This window comes from Aquarana catesbeiana, linkage group LG11, assembly GCF_042186555.1.
Source record: "Aquarana catesbeiana isolate 2022-GZ linkage group LG11, ASM4218655v1, whole genome shotgun sequence".
Classification (NCBI taxonomy): domain Eukaryota; kingdom Metazoa; phylum Chordata; class Amphibia; order Anura; family Ranidae; genus Aquarana; species Aquarana catesbeiana.
The window spans coordinates 234,714,703-234,739,958 of NC_133334.1; the positions used below are offsets into that span (position 1 = coordinate 234,714,703).

At 41.9% G+C, this 25,256-nt stretch overlaps 1 protein-coding gene across 3 annotated transcripts in view; it reads right to left on the reverse strand.

Annotated features, from left to right (window-relative positions):
• Positions 1-25,256, reverse strand: part of NLRC5 (NLR family CARD domain containing 5) — a 264,118-nt gene that overhangs the window by 78,223 nt on the left and 160,639 nt on the right. For all 3 annotated transcript variants that reach the window (XM_073605527.1, XM_073605525.1, XM_073605526.1), the window contains exons 22-29: positions 22,819-22,902; positions 22,268-22,357; positions 21,581-21,643; positions 18,653-18,736; positions 14,541-14,630; positions 7,499-7,564; positions 7,211-7,294; positions 4,028-4,111 (exon numbers count right to left, since the gene is read on the reverse strand). In XM_073605527.1, coding sequence (XP_073461628.1) covers positions 4,028-4,111; positions 7,211-7,294; positions 7,499-7,564; positions 14,541-14,630; positions 18,653-18,736; positions 21,581-21,643; positions 22,268-22,357; positions 22,819-22,902 — 645 coding nt within the window. The remainder of the gene's footprint in view (positions 1-4,027; positions 4,112-7,210; positions 7,295-7,498; positions 7,565-14,540; positions 14,631-18,652; positions 18,737-21,580; positions 21,644-22,267; positions 22,358-22,818; positions 22,903-25,256) is intronic.

Sequence of the window (25,256 nt, forward strand, 5' to 3'; positions counted from 1 at the left end):
CTCTGAGCTGCATAGATAAGTAACACTTTACATACAGTCATTTTCCACCTTCTAGCTGAAATAAAATGAAAAAGCATCAATAATCTTTTTAAAGGCATATAAATTAATGTGATCAATAAAAAAATTGTAATTTTCTTAAAGCATTACTAAAGGCAACACTTTGTTACAATTGGATATAATTTGGTGGGATTAGAAGCACTGTCGAGGGTTTACTTTGCTCTAATTTTCCTGATCACCATTGTCACTAGTTGTCTTTGTGACAACTGTCTAAGAGGGGATATCCCTCACATTGTAAAGATATCCTCTCACTTCCAGATGGGTCTACAGGACAAGAAATGAAGGGAAGACTTCATAATGAGACACAGATGGTAGAAATATATTGATGGCATTTTTTTCCATAACAATATTATTTACAGCTTTGAAGAATTTATGACAGGTTTTTCAACTGTAATTACAACATATGTTGCAAAGGAAATGGTAATAATATATGCAATGATAATAATACTGGACAATATGAGAATCAGCTTCAGAGTTATATATTCTATTAACTAAAATCACTGTGCCAAGGATGTATCCCTGTCAATAGTGATACCCCTGCTGCAAAACCATAAATATACCAGTTTTATAAACACAAGTGTAAAAACTGAATATAAAAGTGTATGTGTAGATATAATTTATTATCCCCAGTGCAAATGTGTCATAAAAAGTCAAAATCAACAATTTTTAAATACCAAAAAACAAACATATATTGCACAATAAAATATAAACACAGCAAGCCAACATATGTCCCTAATTCCAACAGTGTTGATAGTGGTATATCCAGAAACCTCAAACTGTGCTCCACTCTTAATCATGCAAAAGGTAGTGCTGTTCAAAACTGTGCTCTCCTGTGATTCCACAACTTCCCCTCTAGCACAATGACACTCACCAGATGCTTTGGCTCAAACACTGTGTGGGTCAGTCTGCGATTTTGTTATAAACAATGCCAAGCTCCGTGTCTCCATTCTCCTCTGTGTTCTCTTATTTCCAATCAGTCACTCAAGGATAAAAGGTCAGAAACACTTCCATAGCGCAACCAGTTAAAGTGGTTGTAAAAGCACAAGTTTTTTTTACCTTCATGTATTCTATGCATAAAGGTAAAAAACCTTCTGTGTTCAGCAGCGCCCCCCAGCAACCCCTAATACTTACCTAAAGTCCCTCTCGATGCAGCAATGTCCACAAGAGCCTTGGCTCTTGCACTCCTGATTGGCTTTTGGCAGCAACGGGAGCCATTGGCTTCCGCAGCTGTGAATCACAGCCAGTGAGCCAATCATGAAACAGAGGGGGCGGAGCCGAGCTGCAGCTTGGTGTATGAATGGACACACAGAGCCGTGGCTTGGGAGACCGCCTGCTTGGGTGCCCCTGGAGCAAGCTGCTTGCTCTGGGGGCTCCCAGCAGGAGAGAGGGGCCAGGAGTGGCGGCGGGGAACCTGAGAAGAGGAGGATCCAGACTGCTCTATGCAAAACCACTGCACAAAGCAGGTAAGTATAACATTTAATAAAACCAATGTGCTGTGTTATACTCTGAAATAAACCTATACAATGTATTTTATCCAGTGCTTAATATAGATCCAAAAGTGGATAATGCATAATAATAATAATAATAATAAACTGCTGATGTGCTAACAATGGAAACCAAAAATAAATACACTTATATATAGTATTCACTCCCTTAAGTGTGCTTAAGTGCTTGATAATTTAAGGCCATCAATAATTGTCCTTAAAGTAATTTCAATTAAGTTGAATCCTTCTGATAGTGCTCCAAACTTGTCCAAAGTGTCAGCAATCTCATATTTCCCCCCTTTGTGATTATTCTCACCTCAGGGTGTGTGACCGCACAGTTAAGTTTGGTCTGACAACACTGTTGAACCGCCTCTGGGCTCTGTGATGTATGGGCTCTGCAGGATTCTGAGCTGTTCAGCGGAATTATCCTCAGTGCATATATGAAAGATAAGCCACATAGTGCTTTATCGTTTAAAAAACTAATTTATTAAAAGTAATTTATCCAGGGTACTCACATATTTAAGGTGCTTATAGCGCACCACTCTGTATCAGGCAGAACTTAATAAATTCCATTGAGGCTGTACGTCCTTATATTCGTATTCGTCCGCAGATGCTTGTTGTATGATGAAACTGCTTCCTACACCGTCCTGTCCCCTCCCCAACGCGTGTCAACACAGGGAAGACGTGTCTTCCACAATCCCCCTGATGAGGTAAGTGCTACCAACCAACCGTGGGGGGTGTCATACTGTTTGCTGCCCCCCCTCAAAAAACAAATTTCCACCGGCCGCCACTGTTTGCAGAGTAATTAATTCTTTAACACAATTATATGGGAGTGTGATCAGTGCAAGCAGCTGAAAAAAAAACGGTATATATATATATATATATATATATATATATATATATATATATTTCTTTTTTTTTTAAGTGACTATCTCGGGTAGCTCGCAAGACCTTTTTCCTATTTTGATTTATGTAAGTATAACATGTTTGTTATTTTAAAAGAAAAAAAAAAAAAAAACAAGACTTTAATACCACTTTAATGTTAAAAATGTGGCATACAAAGGTATAAAATAACACTCACATTTGCCTGTGCCCAAGCCGGCACTGAGCAAATTTCAGCAGTGTGTTAGCCTGTTCTAAGCCAGCCGCCTTCTCTTCCTCTTATGTATTGTTTTGTTTTATTTTTAGGGTTATAGTGTCCATGTGAGATAGGTAGCTAGGGGCAGGTAGTGTGCTCTGAGTGTGTCTGAAAAATATGGTTGTGGGTCAGGAAGTCAGGGGGTTCATTAAGGGTGGGGAGGTTGAGATAAGAAAAGGGAATGGGGGGGGGATAGGAGGTATGAGATTTAGACAATGTGAGGTCCAGACTGATAGAAGGTGGGTAAGGTGAAAAGACAGGGGTACAGGAGGTTTGTGGGGGAAAAGGGGACTGAAAATTGAAAGTGTTAGATGGTGTGTTGGCACTATGCAAAATGGGTGTAGGGAAGACGGAGAGTAGTTGGAGGATTGGGGGGGGGGGGTTACCTCCCTACAAAACCATCCATGATGATGAAAAAAAATAAAATAATGCTTTGCCTTTAGTTATAAAGGTAAGAAGCCTTTTTTCTATGTATAGATTATAATCATAAATGTATGCGGACGCAGCGGGCTCAGTAGCGCAGTACAGATGTTGGATATTTTGCTCCTCTTATCGCAGTGAAAGCCTATGGGCCTGATTACACTGATTGTTATATAATACAATTATTAGCTGGTTTGTTATGTAACTTTTTTCTATCCTTATCACCATCATTCAGCAAGTTTGCTGATTAAATATTCTATTGTAAGGATAACTATTGGTGATAAACTCTTACCAATTTTCTCCCAATATGTATTAAAAGCATAAGTAAAATGTGATTTATATTTGGACTACTTTTACAAAAACATGTCATGAATTTCTGGAATATACAGTAGACGATCAATTCATTGTACTTTTTTAGCTCCCCATTTTAAACCATGATATGAACATTTTAGCATTTGATCTGTGCAATATTTGCATAATATGTACAGTAAGCATTGAGGTATAGCCAATAATGCCATATAATTAAAAAAAACAAAAAACAGATGAATTAAGAAAATGGAAGTCAGACCAATCAGCCAGTAAGTCACTGAAGGAGGCACACATGAATCAACAAAATAAAGCAGTAAATGCAGCCTTTTAAGGTTGTGGGCATCTGTCCAGACCTGATATACTTTGGCTGATTTTTTAACATAAGAAAATGCAAAGTTCATGCTCACTTAGCTTAGTAAATAAATACCCAACTATATGCAAGGAAAAATAAACACAAGATTTTTGCTTGCCTATGATTGGATGATGGAAGTGAACACAAATGCACCCTATTCCCTAAACTAAGAAAGCATTCACTTTTTGAAATAAGCATGCACTTGACAAAGTAAACATAGTAAATAATTCCCACAGCATTTAAATCTCAAACAATTTCTTAACGTACCTTATTTTAGACTCATGAGGCATTTGGGACATAGCCAGTAAAACATCATTTACGCCTTGCACAGAAATATTATTGTTCTTCAATCTTAAAGCAAAAGACATACATATTGATTTGGATATTGGTACTGGTCAATAAAAAGAAATAATATACACAAAAGTTCATGTGTGTAACAATTACTAATTATTCAATACTCCTATTAAGCTATCTTTTTTAGCACTTGCTTTTAACATTGCAGAGCTCCTGGTACTTTATATACACACATTTTGCTTATACCAGACCAGGTCCATAGATGCAAAATAGAACCTGATATGTACTTCTTTATGTCCAAACTCATTTCTGTTTCATTCCCATTTTCCTTCCCTTTCCCCCCCATCAGCCTAAAATATATCTAAAGCCAAAGCGTTTTTTTTTTCCTTAATTTTCAATAAAGTAGAGTAGGGTTAAAACACTTGTCATTTTTTTTTTTGACATTGGGGAAATTTGAGGGGGAATTTCTCCAAATGAGGGATATCCTGTCTTTGTCTTCAGAGTATTCCTTTTGGAAGACTTCTCTGTTGCTCTTCCGGTGACAACTGAAAATTGTGGATTTTTCATCACTTTCGGTCCCAGTGACAAGGGTCACAGGATAAACAGAGAGGGTGAATTTCTCCAGTGGGGCAGAGGCCACACAAACCGTTTTTACTTTAGATACAATTTAACATCACCATAGTAATAGGCCAGGGGTGGAATGACCATTCGGGCACTCGGGCGCAGTCTGAGGGCCCGGGTCAGTAGGGGGCCCCATGAGAGACTCCACACATCATACAGGGGCAGTATATTTAGGTCCGTCTAAATAATGCATCCAAGTGTGGCTCGAAGCGAGGCCTGGTGGGAAGGTGAGGGGAGCCTGAGATGGGAGCAGATGAGGAGGCAGGATGAGCAGGGGACTGCAGGAGATGGTGTGGGGAGTGGAGGAAAAGGCGGCGGCGACACCCGTACTAATGCTGGAAGAAGTTCATCTGTGAAGAAAGCTGTAGAACATTGTACATGTGTATTTTTTCGGGGGGGGGGGGGTGTCTCCTGGTATAGTATGGGAGGGTTAGGGGAACCCACCTCGCTCACTCCCCTTCTCTCTCACCCCCTCTCACTCCCTACTCCCCTATCTCTCTCCCCCCCACTCTCTCTTTCCCTCTTTCTCTCACCCCACTCTCTCTCACCCACCCTCTCACTCCCACTCTCCCCTCTCTCTCTTCCCCCCCTCTCTCTCACCCCTCTCTCCCCCTCTCTCTCACCCCTTTTTCTCACCCCCTTTCTCCCCCTCCCTCTCTCTCTCCCTCCCTTACACCCATCTCCTTCTCTCACCCCATCTCTCTCTCTCACCCTGGGAGAGACATTGTACATGTGTATTTTTTGGGGGGTCTCCTCTCTCTCTCTTTCCTCCCCTCTCTCACCACCTCTCTCACCCCTTCTCTCTCTCACCCCTCTCTCTCTCACTCCCCCCTCTCTCCCTCACCCCCTCTCTCACACACCCTTTCTCTCTCTCACCCCCCCCCCCTCTCTCTCTCGCCCTATCTCTCTCTCTCTCCCCCTTTCTCTCGTTCTCACCCCTCTCGCCCATCTCTCCGTGCTGCACTTTTTTCTCTGATATTAGGGCCCAAATCATGATCTCGCACACAGGCTCGCTATATTTATAAAATGCCCCAGGTGGTGTCATACAGAGGGCTGCCACACGGCAGCCATCATTAAACCTGGAAGTGCTCAATGCCTTCTATGGAAAGAAGCTGGGAACTTCCGTGCAGGCTATGCTGCGGTGGATATTTAAATGCTCCCTCTATGCAGCTGAGCTGCAATTTGTATTTATATAGAGCTTTATGGACTTAGGGTAGATTTTAATATGTTTTGTTTATATATTTTGTGTCACATAAGTTTCTTAGGTTGTGCACTTATCAAATTTTTATATATAGTAAGAAAATAAGCCACATAACCCCTATCCCCCACTCAAACACTAAAATTACTTTTGCACTGTGATTGTCCAGTTCAGCACTTGTCTGCCTGTATCCTATTGCAGAGATTTGCCACCACTTCCTGTCCAGGAGACAGAACAGGCAGTGAGGGTAAATCTCTCCAAAGTGAAGGGAGTACACCTTTTCGATAGATGTACCAAATGGGAGATTCCCCCTCACCTCCTGTCCTGGTGACAACTGTAAAATTTTGGATTTCCCATTGCATTCTGTCCTGATGAAAATGGTCTCCACACACAAAGTAAATCTTCCCAGCAGAGATGCAAACAGAAATAAAAACCTGAAAGTGGCTGTAACCCTTCTCTACTGTAATCAAAAAATAAAAAAAATGACAAGAGAAACTTTATTTTTTTGGGGCAATCTGACCCTAGAGAATTAAATGGTGGCTGTAATGGTTTACTGTTCTTTCTTTGTGCACTTCAAGTTTACTATCTTCATTTACCTTATTGTTTACATTATGCTTTGTGTGATGTTTATTGATTGTTCTTTGAATTTATTTTTCTTTTGCTTAAATTCTCCAACAGCAAAACACACAGAAGTTAACATGCTTTTCCTGTTGCAAATATTTACACATTTCCCATCTGGTAAACAGGTTGTCCCCATAACAGGAAGTTGGAGAAAATCTATTCAATAAAGCCCTGAACATTAATAAAACCTGACAGAGGTTCTGACCCTTCCCTATGCTATTCAAAATAAAAAAAAAAAACTTTTGATTACAGATATACTTTAAGATGACCATTCTCAACCAGGGTTCAGGGAACCCTATGGTTCCTCCAAAGGTTACTAGGAGTTTTTTGAGCTGTGGTTGATTGTTCTCCAATATGATGGTGCCTGCATAGTTCCTGGACCAACATCACTTGAGAAAGCCAACAGCATGACACCAATTTATTTTTTTTAGATATCTGTAGCCTTGGCATTCTGACCACCACTTAAATTAAGGATTGCATTCTTCCTACTGACCACCAATGTAAGGGGCATTTTTCCCATAGGCCCACAATGAATTGGTTTTTAGTAAGGGCTCCTTGAGACCTGAAAATTATTTTAGGGGTTCCTCTGGGGTAAAAAGGGCGAGAGAAACTGCTTGAGGACATCAAAAGCAGAGTGAAAAAAAAAACTTAAACAGCAGCTTTAGAAGAGAAGGAAAGTATTTTGCAGCAGAAGGAATGGAAAATGAGATACTCACTTCAGCTGTGTCACATTATCGCTACTTTGCACAAAACCGCAGAGCTTCTTAATGTGTTCTGCCTGAAATCTGCATTCAGCTAATCTGCAATACAGACAGGAGCGAGCCAGAAAAAAAATAACATTAACTGAAAGGCAACCTTACTAAACACTTAGCTATCATGCTGCTAACACATAATAGTTCTGAAGAAAATCACATATTTGGCATGCTAGCTAAAAAACTTTTAGCCAGTTGTTGATGCATGCATAGTTATTGCATGTGCAATGTCTTTTTTTTTTGAACTGTTACCTTATAGTCTTCGGAGAGCCTCCACAAGATGAAAATACTACATGGATAGTTTCTGTGGGATTTAAACTAGAAAGAAAAATGTTGATTAAGATTAAACCAAATTACAATGTTAATCTCATTAATGCACATAACTCTTTCTACACAGTTACTGCTGTACTTACAGGAGTGTAACAGCATGTATGAAGGAACCCCATTGCAAAACCTATGAGGGGACCCCCCACCACCACCATACTACCTCTCTACGTTCTGTCTCTATTTACGTCATAGCATTCTTATAAAGGTACCCAAACTATATATACATTCAATTTACCTAAATGTATTTGCAAAATGATATTGCTTCCAGCATGACTTATTTTTGAACCCAGGCAGCTATGGACCCCCCAAACCCACCCCCACCATGCTCCTGGGTCCCAAAGCAATTGCATTGTCTGCTTCAGCTATATTTACAACTTTTGCATATTCAGTTTTACAAAAATCGCTGTGAAACAGGGTACCTTAGCTTACTTCATGAGTTCTGCAACAGAGGTAATAATTCAGCAGTACACAAGGCTACTCCAAGGCAAGGTACCCAGCCCCACACTGCTAGGGAATTCACTCAGTTAGATAAAACTGACAGGCTTGTGTGTACTCATCATGCTGCTTACTGCTCTGAAGAACACACCATGCTGCCTGACAGGGTGGATCCTCACGGATCCATGCACCATTCAACTCATGGTGTCACTCAGCCCTCCTTGTTCTATCTACATCTTGACAGCATCAGGTCACAGAGGAGCATTTCTCAGCCAGGCTTTGCAATCACAAGATGTAAACAACATGGGAGATTGAGCGAGACCTTGAGATGCATGGCGTCGCTGGTAAATGGTCCGCAGTTTCCAATGCTGATTGTTGGAAAACTGAAGCAACAGAAGTCAAACATGTTTCTATGCATATATCAAGGTTCACTTGTTTTATGGCTATTCAATATTCATAGAGTAATTCTAGGGTAAACTTCCACTTTAGGTCAATCTATATCCATATCAAACATACAGTATGTAGTTTGTGTAGCAAATGCTTAACATTGTAGTTGGCATACCCAGACACATGCATGTGATTTCCGCAGTGCTGCAGAGTGCTGCCAAAACACAGAAAATGGGCACTCTGATAGGAATCACAACTGGGTTCCAAGGCTCTGACCTACCCCCTCCTATCTCCCATGCCTTGTCATTGTTTGGTGAGATTGCCTACAATAGTAATGGAAGGGGAGACGGTCTAGATAGAAAAAGTGGTCATGTGAGTTAGTTGTTCTTTCCTCATCAGAGCTCCCTGATTTTTAGGGTCCTCTGCATCATATCAGACATCAATATTTAATATGGATTGATTTTCAAGCACTGTTGCCATTACTTTGCCATTATTTTGTACTATGCCCATGGTGAAGTAACCTTCAACGAGATCAAACTACTTCAGGTGTTGTTTTGCTAGAAGACAGAGCATTGTGTGTGTGTGCATATATATGTGTATATATATATATAGATAGATATATATCTATCTATATATATATCTATATATATAGTGTACGCACCCTACCATCAAAGATATAATAGGAAATGCGATATACAGGGAGGGTACCTAATCATTTTGGGGAGGCCTTGCATTCTAATGCACTTTGCAGTGTTCCTAGATGACCTGCTAATTGTACTAACGATTTGTTAATATACAATCTCTGTCCACTGTTCTGTCAAAGCAATAGTTCCTAGCTCCTCTTGGCGTTTCCCCAAGCTCATTATTAGTCTTGTGTTCAGCAAAAGGATATTAAATAAGCACAGTACATGCATATTTGTTAAAACCATCTGGCTGATGCGAGTGCTTTCAGTGTCATGAGATGAATCACATGAACACACTAATGTTTTTGTACCACTATAGTATCACAGAGGCTTTATGCCATATGACATGTGTATATACAGTATCTCACAAAGATGAGTACACCCCTCACATTTTTGTAAGTATTTTATTATATCTTTTCATGTGACAACACTGAAGAAATTACCCTTTGCTACAATGTAAAGTAGTGAGTGTACAGATTGTATAACAGTGTACATTTTCTGTCCCCTCAAAATAACTCAACACATAGCCATTAATGTCTAAACCACTGGCAACAAAAGTGAGTACACCCCTAAGTGAAAATGTCCATATTGGGCCCAATTAGACATTTTCCCTCCCCGATGTCATGTGACTCATTAGTGTTACAAGGTCTCAGGTGTGAATGGGGAGCAGGTGTGTTAAATTTGGTGTTATCGCTCTCACTCTCTCATACTGATCACTGGTAGTTCAACATGGCACCTCATGGCAAAGATCTCTCAGAGGATCTGAAAAAAAGAATTGCTGCTCTACATAAAGATGGCCTAGGCTTCATGAAGATTGCCAAGACCCTGAAACTAAGCTGCAGCACGGTGGCCAAGATCATACAGCGGTTTAACAGGACAGGTTCCACTAAGAACAGGCCTCGTCATGGTCAACTAAAGAAGCTGAGTGCATGTGCTCATATCATATCCAGAGGTTGTCTTTGGGAAATAGACATATGAGTGCTGCCAGCATTGCTGCAGAGGTGGAATGGGTGGGGGGTCAGCCTGTCAGTGCTCAGACCATACGCCACACACTGTTTTGAATTGGTCTGCATGGCTGTGGTCTCAGATAGAAGCCTCTTCTAAAGATGATGCACAAGAAAGCCTGCAAACAGTTTGCTTAAGACAAACAAACTAAGCACATGAATTACTAGAACCATGTCCTCTGTTCTGATGAGACCAAGGTAAACTTATTTGGTTCAGATGGTGTCAAGTGTGTGTGGCGGCAACCAGGTGAGGAGTACAAAGACAAGTGTGTCTTGTCTACAGTCATGCATGGTGGTGGGAGTGTCATGGTCTGGGGTTGCATGAGTGCTGCCAGCACTGGGAAGCTACAGTTCATTGAGGGAACCATGAATGCCAACATGTACTGTGACATACTAAAGCCAAACATGATACCCTCCCTTCGGAGACTGGGCCGCAGGGCAGTATTCCAACATGATAACGACCCCAAACACACCTCCAAGATGACCACTGCATTGCTAAAGGACCTGAGGCTAAAGGTGATGGACTGGCCAAGCATGTCTCCAGACCTAAACCCTATTGAGCATCTGTGGGGCATCCTCAAACGGAAGGTGGAGGAGCGCAAGGTCTCCACCAGCTTTGTGATGTCATCATGGAGGAGTAGAAGAGGACTCCAGTGGCAACCTGTGAAGCTCTGGTGAACTCCATACCCAAGAGGTTTAAGGCAATGCTGGAAAATAATGGTGGCCACACAAAATATTGACACTTTGGGCCCAAATCGGACATTTTCACTTAAGGGTGTACTCACTTTTGTTGCCAGCAGTTTACACATTAATGGCTGTGTGTTGAGTTATTTTTAGGGGACAGCAAATTTACACTGTTATACAAGCTGTACACCCACTACTTTACATTGTAGCAAGGTGTCATTTCTTCAGTGTTGTCACATGAAAAGATATAATAAAATATTTACAAAAATGTGAGGGGTGTACTCACTTTTGTGAGATACTGTATATATATATATATATATATATATATATATATATATATATATATATATACACAACTATACGTTTAGAGGTATAATACAGTTTATATAGTAACTTCCACTAGCTTGTTAACTAGGATTTAAAATTTTAAGCTCTGCTTAAAAATCCTTCTAGTCTGGGAAGCTTATATTATTCGCCTCTAAAAGATGTCATTGTTTCAGGGTCCCATGCACATAACTCTCAGCGCTTGGAAAAAGAAAGCCTTGTTGGCACATTTGACTAGTGAGCCTTCATCTTTTCTGTATTACTCTCTTTCATGGCACTGCCTTCTTACAGAGTCACACGGTGGTGGGACGCTGGACTCTGTTATAGGTAAGTATGCCAAATAGGTGTAGAGATTTCTATTGGATACAGGCAACCCACAAATATGCAACGGCTAGAGACTGGGTCCTTGGAAAAGAGTCCTCAAATGAGAGAGAAGAGAGTGCCATGTGGTTTGTGGGATCCAGATAAAGTTTATTAGTTGCAGAATAAGGAAATGCCAATGTGTTTCAGGGGTTCAAAAAACCCCGTTTTTCAGGGCCTAAGAAGCTAAAGGATAAAATCTTTACATATGTACAGTATTTGTAAAGAGATATGCAGCCTCCTCCAGTTGGTGATTCAGTTGGTGATTCAGCAGTGTCAAAGGGTCAGCCTACCCAAAAGTGATATTTTAGTTATAGATATGAGCTGGTGGAATAAGTCAGCCTTTGGATTTTTATATGTCTTGCATATACCAACAATTGCCTGCCATAATTTCTATGTTTCCCATTTTCCATTCCATCTGGGACTAAAAGATATTGCTGCCCACTTTTTGCATGTTCCAGCACCATAGTGGTGTGCTGTCTGCTGTTGTCAGGAGTGCCATGCTGGGTCTGGTATTTTAGCACAGCGCCATGCGTTTCCATTGTGCAGGCAGCACCATAAAAAACATTATACTAAGCCTTCAGGGCAGCCCAGGATTCAGAAAGTGACTGAAGTCCACATCCGCTTAGACCTGTTTTGACTTCCACTCACTGCCATGCTGCCATAACCATGCTGTGGTGAAGGTCAAAATGTAGGGCTGAGGACTTTGATGTGATAGAGGGAGACTAAGGACTCTGATGTGAAAATGAAGGGGTAGTGAGGACTCTGATGTGAAAGAATAGGGGGGACTGAAGACTCTGATGTTAAAGGGCAGATTGTGATGTGACAGACGACCCCATATTTTAGTATGATATCTCAAGAATTTGCATACTTTCAAAGGGTGCCATGGCTGAAAAAAGGTTGGGAAACACTGTTCTATAGTAAAAAAAACAATAAATGTCCAACAGGGAGGGTGGGAACCCCTCATAAAGGTGGGAGGGTGGGAACCCCTCATAAAGGTCACTGTATAGGTAAGCAGGTCCAGGAACCCAAACACAGAGATTGTCAAGGGGTTTAATTCTCCAGCATCTACCAAGGCTGGACTCACAAATTAAAAAAAGATATTTTAATACCATCACATCAAAACCTCAATGGTTGTAATGCTTTAGGCCTCATTCATATCTACATGTTTTAAGTGCAGTGGATTGAATGTGCGTTTTACATGTGCTACTATTAAACTCTATGTAAAGTGCATTTTGATGGAAACCATATATAAGATGCAGCATGCCAAAGATTTCTAACGCAGGAATGTGAGAGGGGCCTTAGTATAAAAGCACTTACATGCAAGGTCGTACTATGAAAACTGCACCTCCTTTATCTACTCATCTACTAGAAAGTCATTGAGATTTCCTTTCTCACACTGGTCATGTGTTTCCCAGAAAGATGACTGATCCAAGATCTTTTCTTTTTCCCAGTAAAAATGAACCATACACCATATGCATTTCAAACCACAGCATTACAGGGCTGGAAATGCTGCAATAGGTTCAAATGCTGGACGGGCAGAGTACCAGAGGCAGATGTTGGACATACATGATGTATGTATGTACTGTGTACTGATAAGATAACAATGGAGGAGAGTTCAGGAGCAGTTGAAAAAAATGCCCAACTGCTCCTAAACGTTCGTTTAGCAGCAGCAGTGTACATGAGGCCTTAGGCCTCATGCACACGAGATGCTGTTAAACGTACGTTCAGAGGCAGTTGGACACTTTTTTCAACTGCCCCTGAACTCATTCAATGTTATCCTATGTGTCCATGTACACAGTCTCCTTTTTTGGCATTTTTAGGCAGTTGTGTTTAACCTCGTTTTTCCAGAAGCAAAAAAATGGGTTCAGACGCAAAAGTTTTCCACGTTTCAGATGCCAAACGCGGCTAAACGCAGCTAAACGCCGGTACCGCGTTTAGCCGCATTTGCGCTTATAAGTGTTTTTAAAGGAACCCTATTTTTTGGACCAGAAAACAGAAATATGATGGTAAACTGCAGCAGAGAATGACATTTTGCGACCCGACTATGGGGCCCCATATCTCGGGGCCACTTAGTTCTAAGAACCCTAAATTTGGTTTGCAAACACAGTGGAACTAGCACTACAACATATCCAAATTGGGGTTCCTAGCACCAAGTGGCCCCGAGATACAGGGCCCCAAAGTAGGGTCGCAAAATATCAATTACTTTTCTGCAGCAGAGAATGATATTTTGCGACCCGTATCTCGGGGTCACTTGGTGCTAGGAACCCCAGCTTTGGATATGTTGTAGTGTTGGTTCCACTGTGTTAACACACCAAATTCCTAGGTTCCTAGCACCAAGTGGCCCTGAGATACGGGGCCCCAAAGTTTGGTCGCAAAATGTCATTCTCTGCTCTGCAGACGCTTCTAGACGCAAACACGGTAAAACGCCGCTAAACGCGGCATGCAAACACGGCAAAATGGGCATTTATAAACCGAGGTTTCAGCTTTTAAAAACATATGTTCAGCAGAGTTTGCACCGGCGTCTCGTGTGCATGAAGCCTTAGGCTGCCTGGTACTCTGTGCAAAATACTATTTCCTTTTAAAGCTGATTCAGACTTAGGCCTCATGTACACTGCTGCTGGTAAACGGACATTTAGGAGCAGTTGGGTGTTTTTTTCAGCTGCCCCTGAACTCTCCTCTGTTATCTTATCAGTACATGTACACAGGGTCTTCTCTAGGCAGTTGAGTTTAAAAGCGTTTTTTGGAAAGCAAAAAAAATGCGTTCAGGACAGATGTTCAGAGGCATTTGAAACGCCAAACGCCTGCAACAGCTTGTAAACGTGTGTAAACGTGGTAACTCGCGTTTAGCCGCATTTCGTTTAGAGGCGTTTTTAATTTTTGACTAGTTAAAAAAAAAAGATTCTAAACGCGGCAAAACTGATGTTTTTAAACATTGGTTACTATCTGTTAAGTTAAATCGTTCAGGAGAGGTTGTAAAACATCCCGTGTACATTAAGCCTTACAGGAATTCTGAGGATTCTGTGTGAATTAAGCTGTACATCATTTAATATGATACTGTCACAAAATGTTACATGAGCTCCATCTTACCAGGCAGTGATATGTGTAACACGTGTACAGGAACTAAGGAAAGCCAGCAACACAAAGATGCCATCTTCTGAGAGATGATTCATGCACATGCTGTAAAAAAAAGTGGGTTTTTTGACACTTAGTGATGAAGTCCAATCAATTCTGACATTTCTAGCTGCTAATGGGCCTCATGTATGAACTTCCTGTGATGCCCACAGCTACCAGCTAGATCTCTTTTTAATTTTAAGTATATCCATAGAAGATATTCTAGACATAATTTATTCAAAATTGTGTTGATTTTTAAACCCAAGGGTGATGTTTGGGTTGAACAATTGCAAAGTGCCACAGTGAAATGTTCATGGCTTTTATCAAGAAAAAACAAAGAGGGAAGTGCAATGCATAGCTCAATTAACCACTTTATTAAAATATCTGTAAAAAATAAATGAATGCACTCACATGCTCACTGAACCAGGATGCCTTTACAAATCAACAACAGAATCCAAGATTTGATTAATTGCGCTATGGTTTGTGCTTCTCTGATGGCTCCCTATGGAGCTTGTTACAGCTGTAAGAGATGGGGGGGGGGGGGGGGCAATTCTATACTATTTTCTATGGTTTTAGACTGGAATGTCCAACAAGGTCATATAGATGTAATGGTGTCCACACACTTTGGCCCGTATAGTGTAACTGTTTTGCTCTATTCTTAGTCATTGCTGCATGGCTGGATTGGTCTGCATTTTACCTGTTTACGCTGTAAATGGAGGAACAATTGCTAATACTCTTCTCCATTATACATAGTATTCAGTTGAATTTGAGGTCAGTGACAAGGTCATCTAGAGCCCTGGGTGAATATGCCAAATTGCACCTCCCCCAAGATGTATGAGCATTATGTGTCAACAAAAATCTCCCCACAAAAACACTGAGCACTAATCTGCAGGCTTACCACCTAAGCATAAATTCCCCCTCCTCCCATTACAAATAATCCCCCCCCCCCCCCAAAAAAAATCACCTTCTAGCACAAATCCTCTACCCCTAAAATTTCCCCTCTTAGTACACATCCCCCCCCCACTTCAAATCCCGTCTTGCAGCACAAATTCTCCCCAAATTCCCCATCCAAGTACAAATCTCCCTCCCCATCCCCCTTCCCAACCAGCGACGGCTGGTCCACAAGGGGCGCAGGCCCCCCAGCCCGCACAATCCGCACCTCGTAGCCTGCACATTCAAACATCATGTGTGTGGCCATGCACTGTGCGGGGCGCCGGACCAACAGGTCTTTACCAGGCCCGTCACCTCCTTCACATGCACATGACCAGAGCCTGAGGCCCCAATTGACCTGTTTCATGTTGTTCTGCTCTGCCCGAACCGTCCCACCCTGCGATACCAGCGATCCCACACCAGCCAATCAGGACAGGAGGCCGAAGACCCAGAAACAAGACCGGGTCAACACAGAAGCCACAGCACCAGGGAAGCCGTGACCGCTGGAGGGCTCCACCTGTAGGGTGAGTGCGGACTTGGAGGGACCTGTCCGTGCCCCCCCCAAAATCCTCCAGCACCAGCCGCCACTTCTCCCAACACAATTTTTACCCCCTGCTGCCCCTCAAATTCTCTCTTCCAACACAAATCCCCTCCCCCTCAATCTCCTTGTGGCGCCCCCCCCACATCACATGGTACTACAGTTCCCAGGGCAGCCGCACCTCCTTGTCCCGGACCTGTTTGAGGTTCACCAAAATGAAGGAAGTAGCATGCTTAGTCTATGGTAGCAATTTCCTTCACATTAGTGGCATAAAGCTTTTGTATAAATTTGTTGAGGATGGCTGAGAACAATAGGGGATCAATAGTAATACAGCAAATTGGTGCACTGCCAATATCCAAAGTTCCACTGTTGTGACTGTTTGTACCCACACACAATGTGATTTTTATTGCTTGATCATTTCTCTTTGTGTGATCAGCTTTACACATATTTCACATTTAACAGACCAAGTCACATCCAGTAAGTAGACTTGGGGCCTATTCACACATCTAATTGCGGTAATGCCCTTGTTATTGCAAGACACGGCAACGCACGGTAAATGTGTTGGTGTGATTCAGTATGAATGGCACCTCAATGTACATGTCAATAAATTAACATGAGTTGCTGTCGCAAAAATTGTGCATATAATTTTGTTGGCAGGTGTGTTGAGTGCCATTCAGAATGCATTTAATGTGCATTGTAAATAATATAACATTTACAGTAGGCATTCTGCAGCTGCTCCTTTGCCTTAGTCATCAATTTCACAGTGCTGGGGTTGATTCACTAAAGGCAAATAAACTCTACACTTTGCAAAAAAAAGTGCAGTAGCTCCAGAGTTTAGTACATGAGGGGAAGCTCTGCTGACTTCCAGTATCCTATCATATGCAAGCAAAAAATGTATCTTTATTTTCCTTGCACGTGATTGGGTACTCTTTGCAAAGTTAAGCTTTATCTAATTTAGTAAGCTCTGGGGCAACTACACTTTGCAAAGTGTGCAGTCTATTTGCTTTTAGTAAATGAACCCCACTGTGTTGTTGCAAAGCTGTCTGCAGACAAGCCTTCCTCTTTCTAGACCCCTGAAGATGCTACTATAGTAGCTCAGTAATCAGTGGCTAGAGTGGCCATGGGATATGTCTCGATACCTATGATTAGGCAGGGCTTTTTTTCAGCGGGGGGAACACAGTTCTGGCACCTTCAGCACTGAATGTAAAGGTAAGGGGTGCTGGGGTGTGCCGGATAGTCTATTGATGCTGGCTGCTGGGGGATCTATGGTTCCTAAAGTGAATCTATTTTTGCACAGCTGAGGTCTATTATTGTTGCCTAGAGGGGCTTATGTTGCTGGTGGGGATAGTTGAGGCAGGGGTCTATTGTTGCTGGCGGTTGGGGAATCTAGTGTTGCTGGAGGACATCTATTTTTGCGTGGCAGATTATTGCTGCTGGGGAGGTCTTTTGTTGCTGATGGGGGAAACTATTGTTGTTGGTTGGGCTTAAGTTGCTAGTGGGGTCAATTGTTGCTGGAAATGAACTAATGTTGAGGGATTGGTCTATTGTTGCTGGCTGCTGAAGTCGGCTGCTGCTGGAAAATCTGTTGTTGCTACCAGAGTCTATTGTTGTTGGGGTCCACTGTTACTGGGGGGGGTCTGTTGTTGCTGGGAGAATCTATTGTTGCTGGGAAGGGTCTTTTGCTGCTGGGGATCTACTGTACACCTTTTATTGTTATTAACAAATTCCATACAAAATACTTATCACCACAAATTGATACCTGTAATTGATTGAATAACCAAAGCGCCAAAACAAACCCAAATAATAATATAAATGTAGTGATACCAAATTAATTTAGCAGCTGCAGTAAAGAAAAATTTGCAATGCAAAACAATACCAAAAAGAATACAAGGACCGCGCTATGTGCTAAAGGTAAATAAAAAATATTAAATATATAAACCGCATTATATTGTGGCGACCTGAAATCAGGGTCGCTAAAGTCCCAAAAAAGTGCTCGTGTCAAACTCCAAAGACTTAAACAGTAAAAGTTCCAAGTCCCAAAAAAAGTTCTTGTGCTCAAAGAATGGATGCGGGATTCCGTACTTGATTAGTGCTCAGATAAGGTGCCTGATACTTTGTTCTGATACTTGGTTCTGTAGTCTCTAAAAGGGGCGGTACAGGGAGGTGGGTTGGAGGTGGGACCAAGGGATATTGCTCAGAGGTGGGTAGGGGGTGGAACCAAGGGATATTGCTCAGAGGTGGGTAGGGGGTGGAACCAAGGGATATTGCTCAGAGGTGGGTAGGGGGTGGAACCATAGGATATTGCTCAGAGGTGGGTAGGGGGTGGAACCATAGGATATTGCTCAGAGGTGGGTAGGGGGTGGAACCATAGGATATTGCTCAGAGGTGGGTAGGGGGTGGAACCAAGGGATATTGCTCAGAGGTGGGTAGGGGGTGGAACCAAGGGATATTGCTCAGAGGTGGGTAGGGGGTGGATACAAGAAGAGACTCAGAAGGGGGGAGATCCTGCACCTATTCTCTGAGAAAAAAAGCCCTGTGATTAGGTAAAGGTCCAATTTAATAGCCACAATCACACATCAATCTGGGAGACGAGTGCAAAATTTCATACTAACTGACGCACCTGACTTCCAGCAGATTAGGATTCTGCATCAATACTTTCATGAGCGGAGCCACGTCAAGCTTCCCAATCCTACAACTGTTAAATCTGAAAGACAAGGTGTTAGACCTCCGCCTATGAGTATATACTGCATAAAGAACAAATGGATATGAATGTTTTTCTGTAGTGTGTGACAAATGCCTTCATATCAACTCGCTAATTAAAATGTAACCTTGTTTTTAATCCAAATGAGAATGTAGCAGTTATTTTGTACAGTACAAAGTGTCTACATACTCCCTCTCCAACATTTTATGAATCATATGGCGTTTTTTTTGGTTGTCCATACATTTATAATATGAATGTTAGAAAGCACCTGTGTTTCAAATGGAACGCAACCTACTAAGACTAACTGTTAGTTTGACATTCCTCTTAAGATCACCAGAGCCATGCCACCCATGAGGCCAATTAAGGTGGCACTTTGTCCTCATTGCTCAGTAACACAGAACCTGGTAAATCCATGGGCTCAAGGATACTGAGCTTTCTGCTGGTTGCTGCATCTATCACACAGGTAGGGTCAGTGGCTGAGCCACTTAAAGTGTTACTAAAACCACAACAGTAAAATCAGTATGTATATGCAGTAAAGCATGCTTGTTATAGTCACTGTGGAACCTAAGAGGTTAATCCTCCACATTGTGTAAAAAGGCTGTTTGATCCTGTCCTCCCCTTCTTTTACTGTCTCCATTCCATCTCCTGATAGAACAGAGCCTTAGGGCACTCTGCACATGCTCAGTTTGGTGTGTAGTGATAGAGAATTGTTTTTTTTTCTTGGGAGAGTGCATGTGATCGGCACAAGGCCAATCAGCTCTGTCCAGACAAAGGTTCAGTGGTCCTGCAGCCTCATAGGCCAGTCGGAGTAGAATGAAAACTCCTACAAGCTTTAACCAGACACTCATAGAAGTCACAAGACTGCTATATATTGCTGATGAGAAAAGGTATTTAGCAGTTTATATTTACAGTACATTACCAAACAAAATGTCATTCAGTTAGTTAGTGTTGGGATTTAGAACACCCCTCAGGTTTTATTGCTGTCTGTACCCTCATTAGGGAGATTCACCCTCTCTATTTGCACAAATTTTGGGTTGTCACCAGAACTGGAATAGAGGGGAAATCTTCTGGTGGAGACACTAGTTGTGATGATCCTGGTGACACCCCCCGATTGCCTCAATTTGGAGGGATTTCTTTACATATCCTGTTTTGGTTATGGACAGGAAGTGAAGGAAATCTCCCCAAAAAAACGACAAGAATTACAACCCTCTCTTACTTTATCCAAAATGAAAAAAAAAGTTTCTTTAAATCTACATTAAAGTGTTACTAAAGCCAGGACCCTGCATTCACTATTCAATGGTCTCCCACTGTACACAGAACATGAAAATGCAATAGTTTTAGTAAATAAAAAACTGTCAAATACTCAAAAGTATATAGCAGTCTTGTGACTTCTATCAGTGTCTGGTTAAAGCTTGTAGGAGGCGTTTTCATTCTCCCCTGATTGTCTGCAATACTCTGACCCTCTGTATGGACAGTGCTGATTGGCCCTAAGCTGATCACATTCACCCTTCCAAGAAAGAAAAACTCTCTAGTAATACACACCAAACTGAGCATGTGCAGCTTGCCCCTAAGGCTCTGTTCTATTAGGAGATGGATTGGGGAGAGTGGATGAAGGGGAGGATCAGAGAAGACAAGCGCAAACAGCCTTTTTACACAATGTAGAGGATTAACCCCTTAGATTCCACAGTGAGTATAACAAGCGTGCTTTACTGCATCTACAGACTGATTTTACTGTTGTGGTTTTAGTAACACTTTACGTTTAAATGTGTACTTAACAAATTTTAGGCATGTAAAAGCCCTCATAGTCTGCTGACACTTCGTCCAGCTCTCAACAGAAAGCCGTACAGAGGTACGGGCAATAAAGCTGAAGGGGATGTTTGCTGGAGCCTGACACATCAGTAATCCACTGATCACAGGTTCAAAAGTTTGCAAGCTCATGCGAGAAAAAATATAAATTGCACATTTTTTTATTATATTTCCTAAAGGTGAACTTATCCTTTAACATGGGATTCCAGCCAAAGCTTTTTTTGTGTGTGTTAACAGACTAGGTAAGGGTTATAACTCCTGTCAGGTGTATATTGCTGTCTCTGTCCCCATTGGCGATATTCACCTGTATTTCTTGTCCCAGAGACACGACAGGAAGTGAATGTAAATCTCCCATAAATGAGGGGCAGTCTAATCTTTGACATTTGTCACCAAGGATCTCCATAAGAGGAACAAAGACAACCTTCAGATCTTAACAGATATTCAACCCCTTCCCATTTGTAACCAAAATGGGACAAAAAATATGGAGTTCTGCTTAAAGTTGTTATCTTATCTTATTGGATTTCAATAAAAATGAAGCCATACACTATATTATGTCCCTGGCAGGGTGACAGCTCCATTCCGTTGCTCTTTTCATTTGACAGTATGTTGATTCTCTTTGTCCAGTAGGTAATGCTCAAACAAATTCCTGAATGACTACAATAGCTGCTCTGACTGTATATATGAGTCATACAGAAGTCATTATTTGCTCCAGTACATTACAGGAGTTAATATGAAATAATCAGATCGTTATAAAATATTTTCAATGTACCTGTAACTATGTTTATGCTAACTACTACTGCAAAATGAGTACATTCATATGCAAAAATGTGCATTAGCAAAATCCAAAAAAAAACAACCGTCCCATCTATTCAGGTCTGCATGACATTGTTATTTAAACTCAAATAAAATAATAGAAACAAATGTATGAAAATGCAATTACAAAGTTTTATCGCCCTCCAGTGGTTTTTTAGTGGTATAACAAGTAACATAAAGCAAAAACCGCTGAAGGTTAGGCAATGTGTAGAACTGTATATCCCCTACCTGCAGGTGACCTTGTCAGCTATAGGTTGCCTCTGTAAATGTAAGTGGATGTTATCAGCTGACCTGGAAAAGAGACATGAATGATAGAAAAGACAACAGACGTGAGAAAAGATCTAAGATAAGAAAGACCGTAGACATTAGCAGTGATAGATAGATATTGGAGAGTGATGGAAAACTAGTATTTTACTTAGCGATGGGAGATAACGGAAAAATTAAATAAGCAAATTGACAAAAAAAATAACAGTAAAGATTTATCATAGTGAATCAATAATTGTAAATGTTTATCTTTTTCTGTGTAGACCATCGCACAATTTTTATTATAGACGGTGGCACCATTCCATGGGCCTGTACACAGCTCTCTTCATTTTAATGGCACATACCGAAAACCATAAACAAATTTAAAAAAAAGTGCATTTCTGGCTAAGCATCACCCCACCCTCCCCCAACACCTGCAACATGTAATTACAGGTTTTAGTGAATGAGAGATTAGGAGTATTTGTCCTTATGGTCTGGCTCTCCAGCCAGTATGTTCTTTCCAGTGTCAGCCTGATGTAAAAAGCTGGCCTACCTTCCTCAAGGGTAAGATAAAAAAACAAAACATCCACTGAAAATCCCTGTGACAAAATGTAGATTTTAGAAATTCTACTGACAAAGAACACATGCTTAGAAATATATTTTCACTCCTACCTTATATCGACTTCGGTAATCCGGCGACAGAGGTTGATGGAATTAGCCAATAAAGAAACACAGTTGGGTGATAGGTCACTTTTACTGATGCTAAAAAGGAGACCAATATAATTATACCAGGAGAGGAGAGGAGAGGAGAGGAGAGGAGGGGAAGAGCGAGAAGAGGAGGTGAGAGGAGAGGGGATGGGAAGATAGGGGAGGAGAGGAGAAGAGCGGGAAGGAGAGGTGAGGGAATGGGAAGAGAGGAGATGAGATGGGAGGAGAGGCTAACATTGTAAAGAAACAAGGAGAGATGGTAGGGTGAAGAAAGAGAGGATGGGGAAGGAGAGAAGGAGAAGAATAGAGGAGAGGAGATGGAAAGGGAGGCGATAGGAGGCGATAGAATAGGTAAGGAAGAAGGTGGGAGGAGAATAAAGAAAAGGGAAGGATAGGAAAGGAGAAGATCAGAAAGGAAATGATGGAAAGGGAAGGGAAAGGAAGGGATAAGGAAAGGGAGAAAGCATCAAAAATAAAATGAGACTATCAATATATCTACATTGTAATGATCTTACTTGAGGAGAATCAGATTGGGAAGCTGTGGCAAGTATTCCAGCAAGTGTGATATCATTTTGTAGCTCAGTGCATTCATAGAGAGACTGCAGAGAGAAATAAATTCGCTAATCAATAACTGGTCAATTTTCAAGTTAGGATAAAAAAAAAAAATCATTATTTAAACCATAAAGTGTGTAATTGGGTTGCTCTAAAGGCAAAAGCTCATAAAGCTAGGCCCCTTTCACACTGGGACGGGGGCGGCGTCGGCGGTAAATCGTCGCTATTGTTAGCGGCGCTTTACTGTCGGTATGCGGCTGCTAGCGGGGGGGGGCGGTTTTAACCCCCCCCCGCTAGCGGCCGAGAAAGGGTTAAAAACCACCGCAAAGTGCCTCTGCAGAGGAGCTTTGCCGGCGGTATAGCCGCGCTGTCCCATTGATTTCAATGGGCAGGAGCGGTCAGGAGCGGTGTATACACTCCGCTCCTTCCCTGCTCCAAAGATGCTGCTGGCAGGACTTTTTTTCCAGTCCTGCCAGCGCACCGCTCTAGTGTGAAAGCCCTCGGGGCTTTCACACTGGAGACAATGCAGCGCATATTCGGTTCGGTTTGCAGGCGCTATTATTAGCACAATAGCGCCTGCAAACCGCCCCAGTGTGAAAGGGCTGTAACCTAACTGTCACAACTGCAAGTCAGGAGCTTAAAATGGATGTAAACCTGATTCATGAAATTTGACCTAGGCACATACATCTGCAGTGTTTTCTTATCTCTCTCCAAAGCCCTAAGTGCCATGTCTTTCTGCTGCTGTGTTCTTCTGTTATCAGCATGATAACTTCTCACAAGTTCTCTGTCAACCGAGATAATACCATGGAATTTCTGTCGAGGGAGGTTGCATAAACAGATTAGCAGAGAGTTTGTCTTGTCGCAGCACAGCTCTGCAAGTCTCTGCCTATGAGGAGAGGGGGGTTTGTGCCTTTCCTCCAATCAGTTGTCTTGGCTGCATGCCAAGAATCCACTCCCACAGCTTAACAGGAAGAGAAAATCTGTAACACAATGTGCACTTTCTAAAGACTATAGAAAGCTGAAGACTGCAGATATGCATGTAAAACTTATGTAGGGAGATTTGTTTCATCTCGGTGTATCATCTGAGGCTGTTCAATACAGGTTTGGGTGTATGAGCACCCTATAAGGAAACTATAATTCTGTGAGGTACTGTATTTACCGTATTTATCGGCGTATAACACGCACTTTTTTCCCCTTAAAATCAGGGGAAAATCGCGGGTGCGTGTTATACGCTGATCCCCTGCGATCCCCCGCTGACTGAGCGGAGCGATCGCCGACCGCGACTTGAAAATGGCGCCGCCGTCGCCGAAATACACAGAGCTGGTCCTTGGCTCTTCTCGGCCACTTTCGGCTTCACTCGAGCGCCGCCCGAACCTAGCCGAGTGTACTCGGCTAGGTTCGGCTAGCTCCACTCACAGTCACGCCCATCCCTGGCGGGAATACGAGTGGAGCCGAAAGTGGCCGAAAGTGAACGAGAGCCGCCGAGAAGAGCCGAGGACCTGCTCTGTGTATTTCGGCGCCATTTTCAAACTGCAGTGACAATGAAAAGTCACTGCAGTTTAACTGCAGCCTGAGCAAGGCTGCAAATGGACACAGAAAGCTGCAGATCATCACTGACAAAGCTGCAAGGCATCAAATGGACACTGATAAGGCTGCAAATGACACCAAGGATGCTGACTGCAAGGCTGCAAATGACTGCAAGGCTGCAAATGACACCAAGGCTGCATATGACTGCAAGGCTGCAAATGACACTGGACAAACATATGCAGATGGACGCTGTGCAAGGCTGCATTGAGGGGCATTTAAAAGTAAGTTTTTTTCCTCAAAACATTTTTTTCCTTATAATTCCCTCCCAAAATTTGGGGTGCATGTTATACGCCGATAAATACGGTATTTAAATTGCCTTTTTAAACTTTATAATTGTTTAAAGTGATGTGGATGCACCAATGCCACTGGTGTCACTGAGCAATATGGGGTTGATTTACTAAAGGCAAATAGACTGTGCACTTTGCAAAGTGCAGTTGCTTCAAAGCTTAGTAAATGAGCAGAAGCTCCACTGACTTCCATAATTCAATCATGTGCAAGCAAAAATGCTGTTTTTTTTTTTTTTATTTTCCTAGCACGTGATTGGGTATTTTTTGCAAAGTAAAGCTTTACCTCATTTTCTAAGCTTTGGAGCAATTGCACTTGCAGAGTGCACAGTCTGCGTTTAGTAAATTAACCCCTAGGAGTTTGCTAAACAGCCAGCATTGCAGTAGTCATTTCATTTTATACTGTCTCTTCAAACCAAGACTCCATAAGCTGTATGGAAGAGAAGAATCATTCCTCTACTCATTCATTCAGCCATTTGTGTAATCTGAGCTTCAGCATTTAAGCCCTGGAAACAATTTTTTTTAACAAA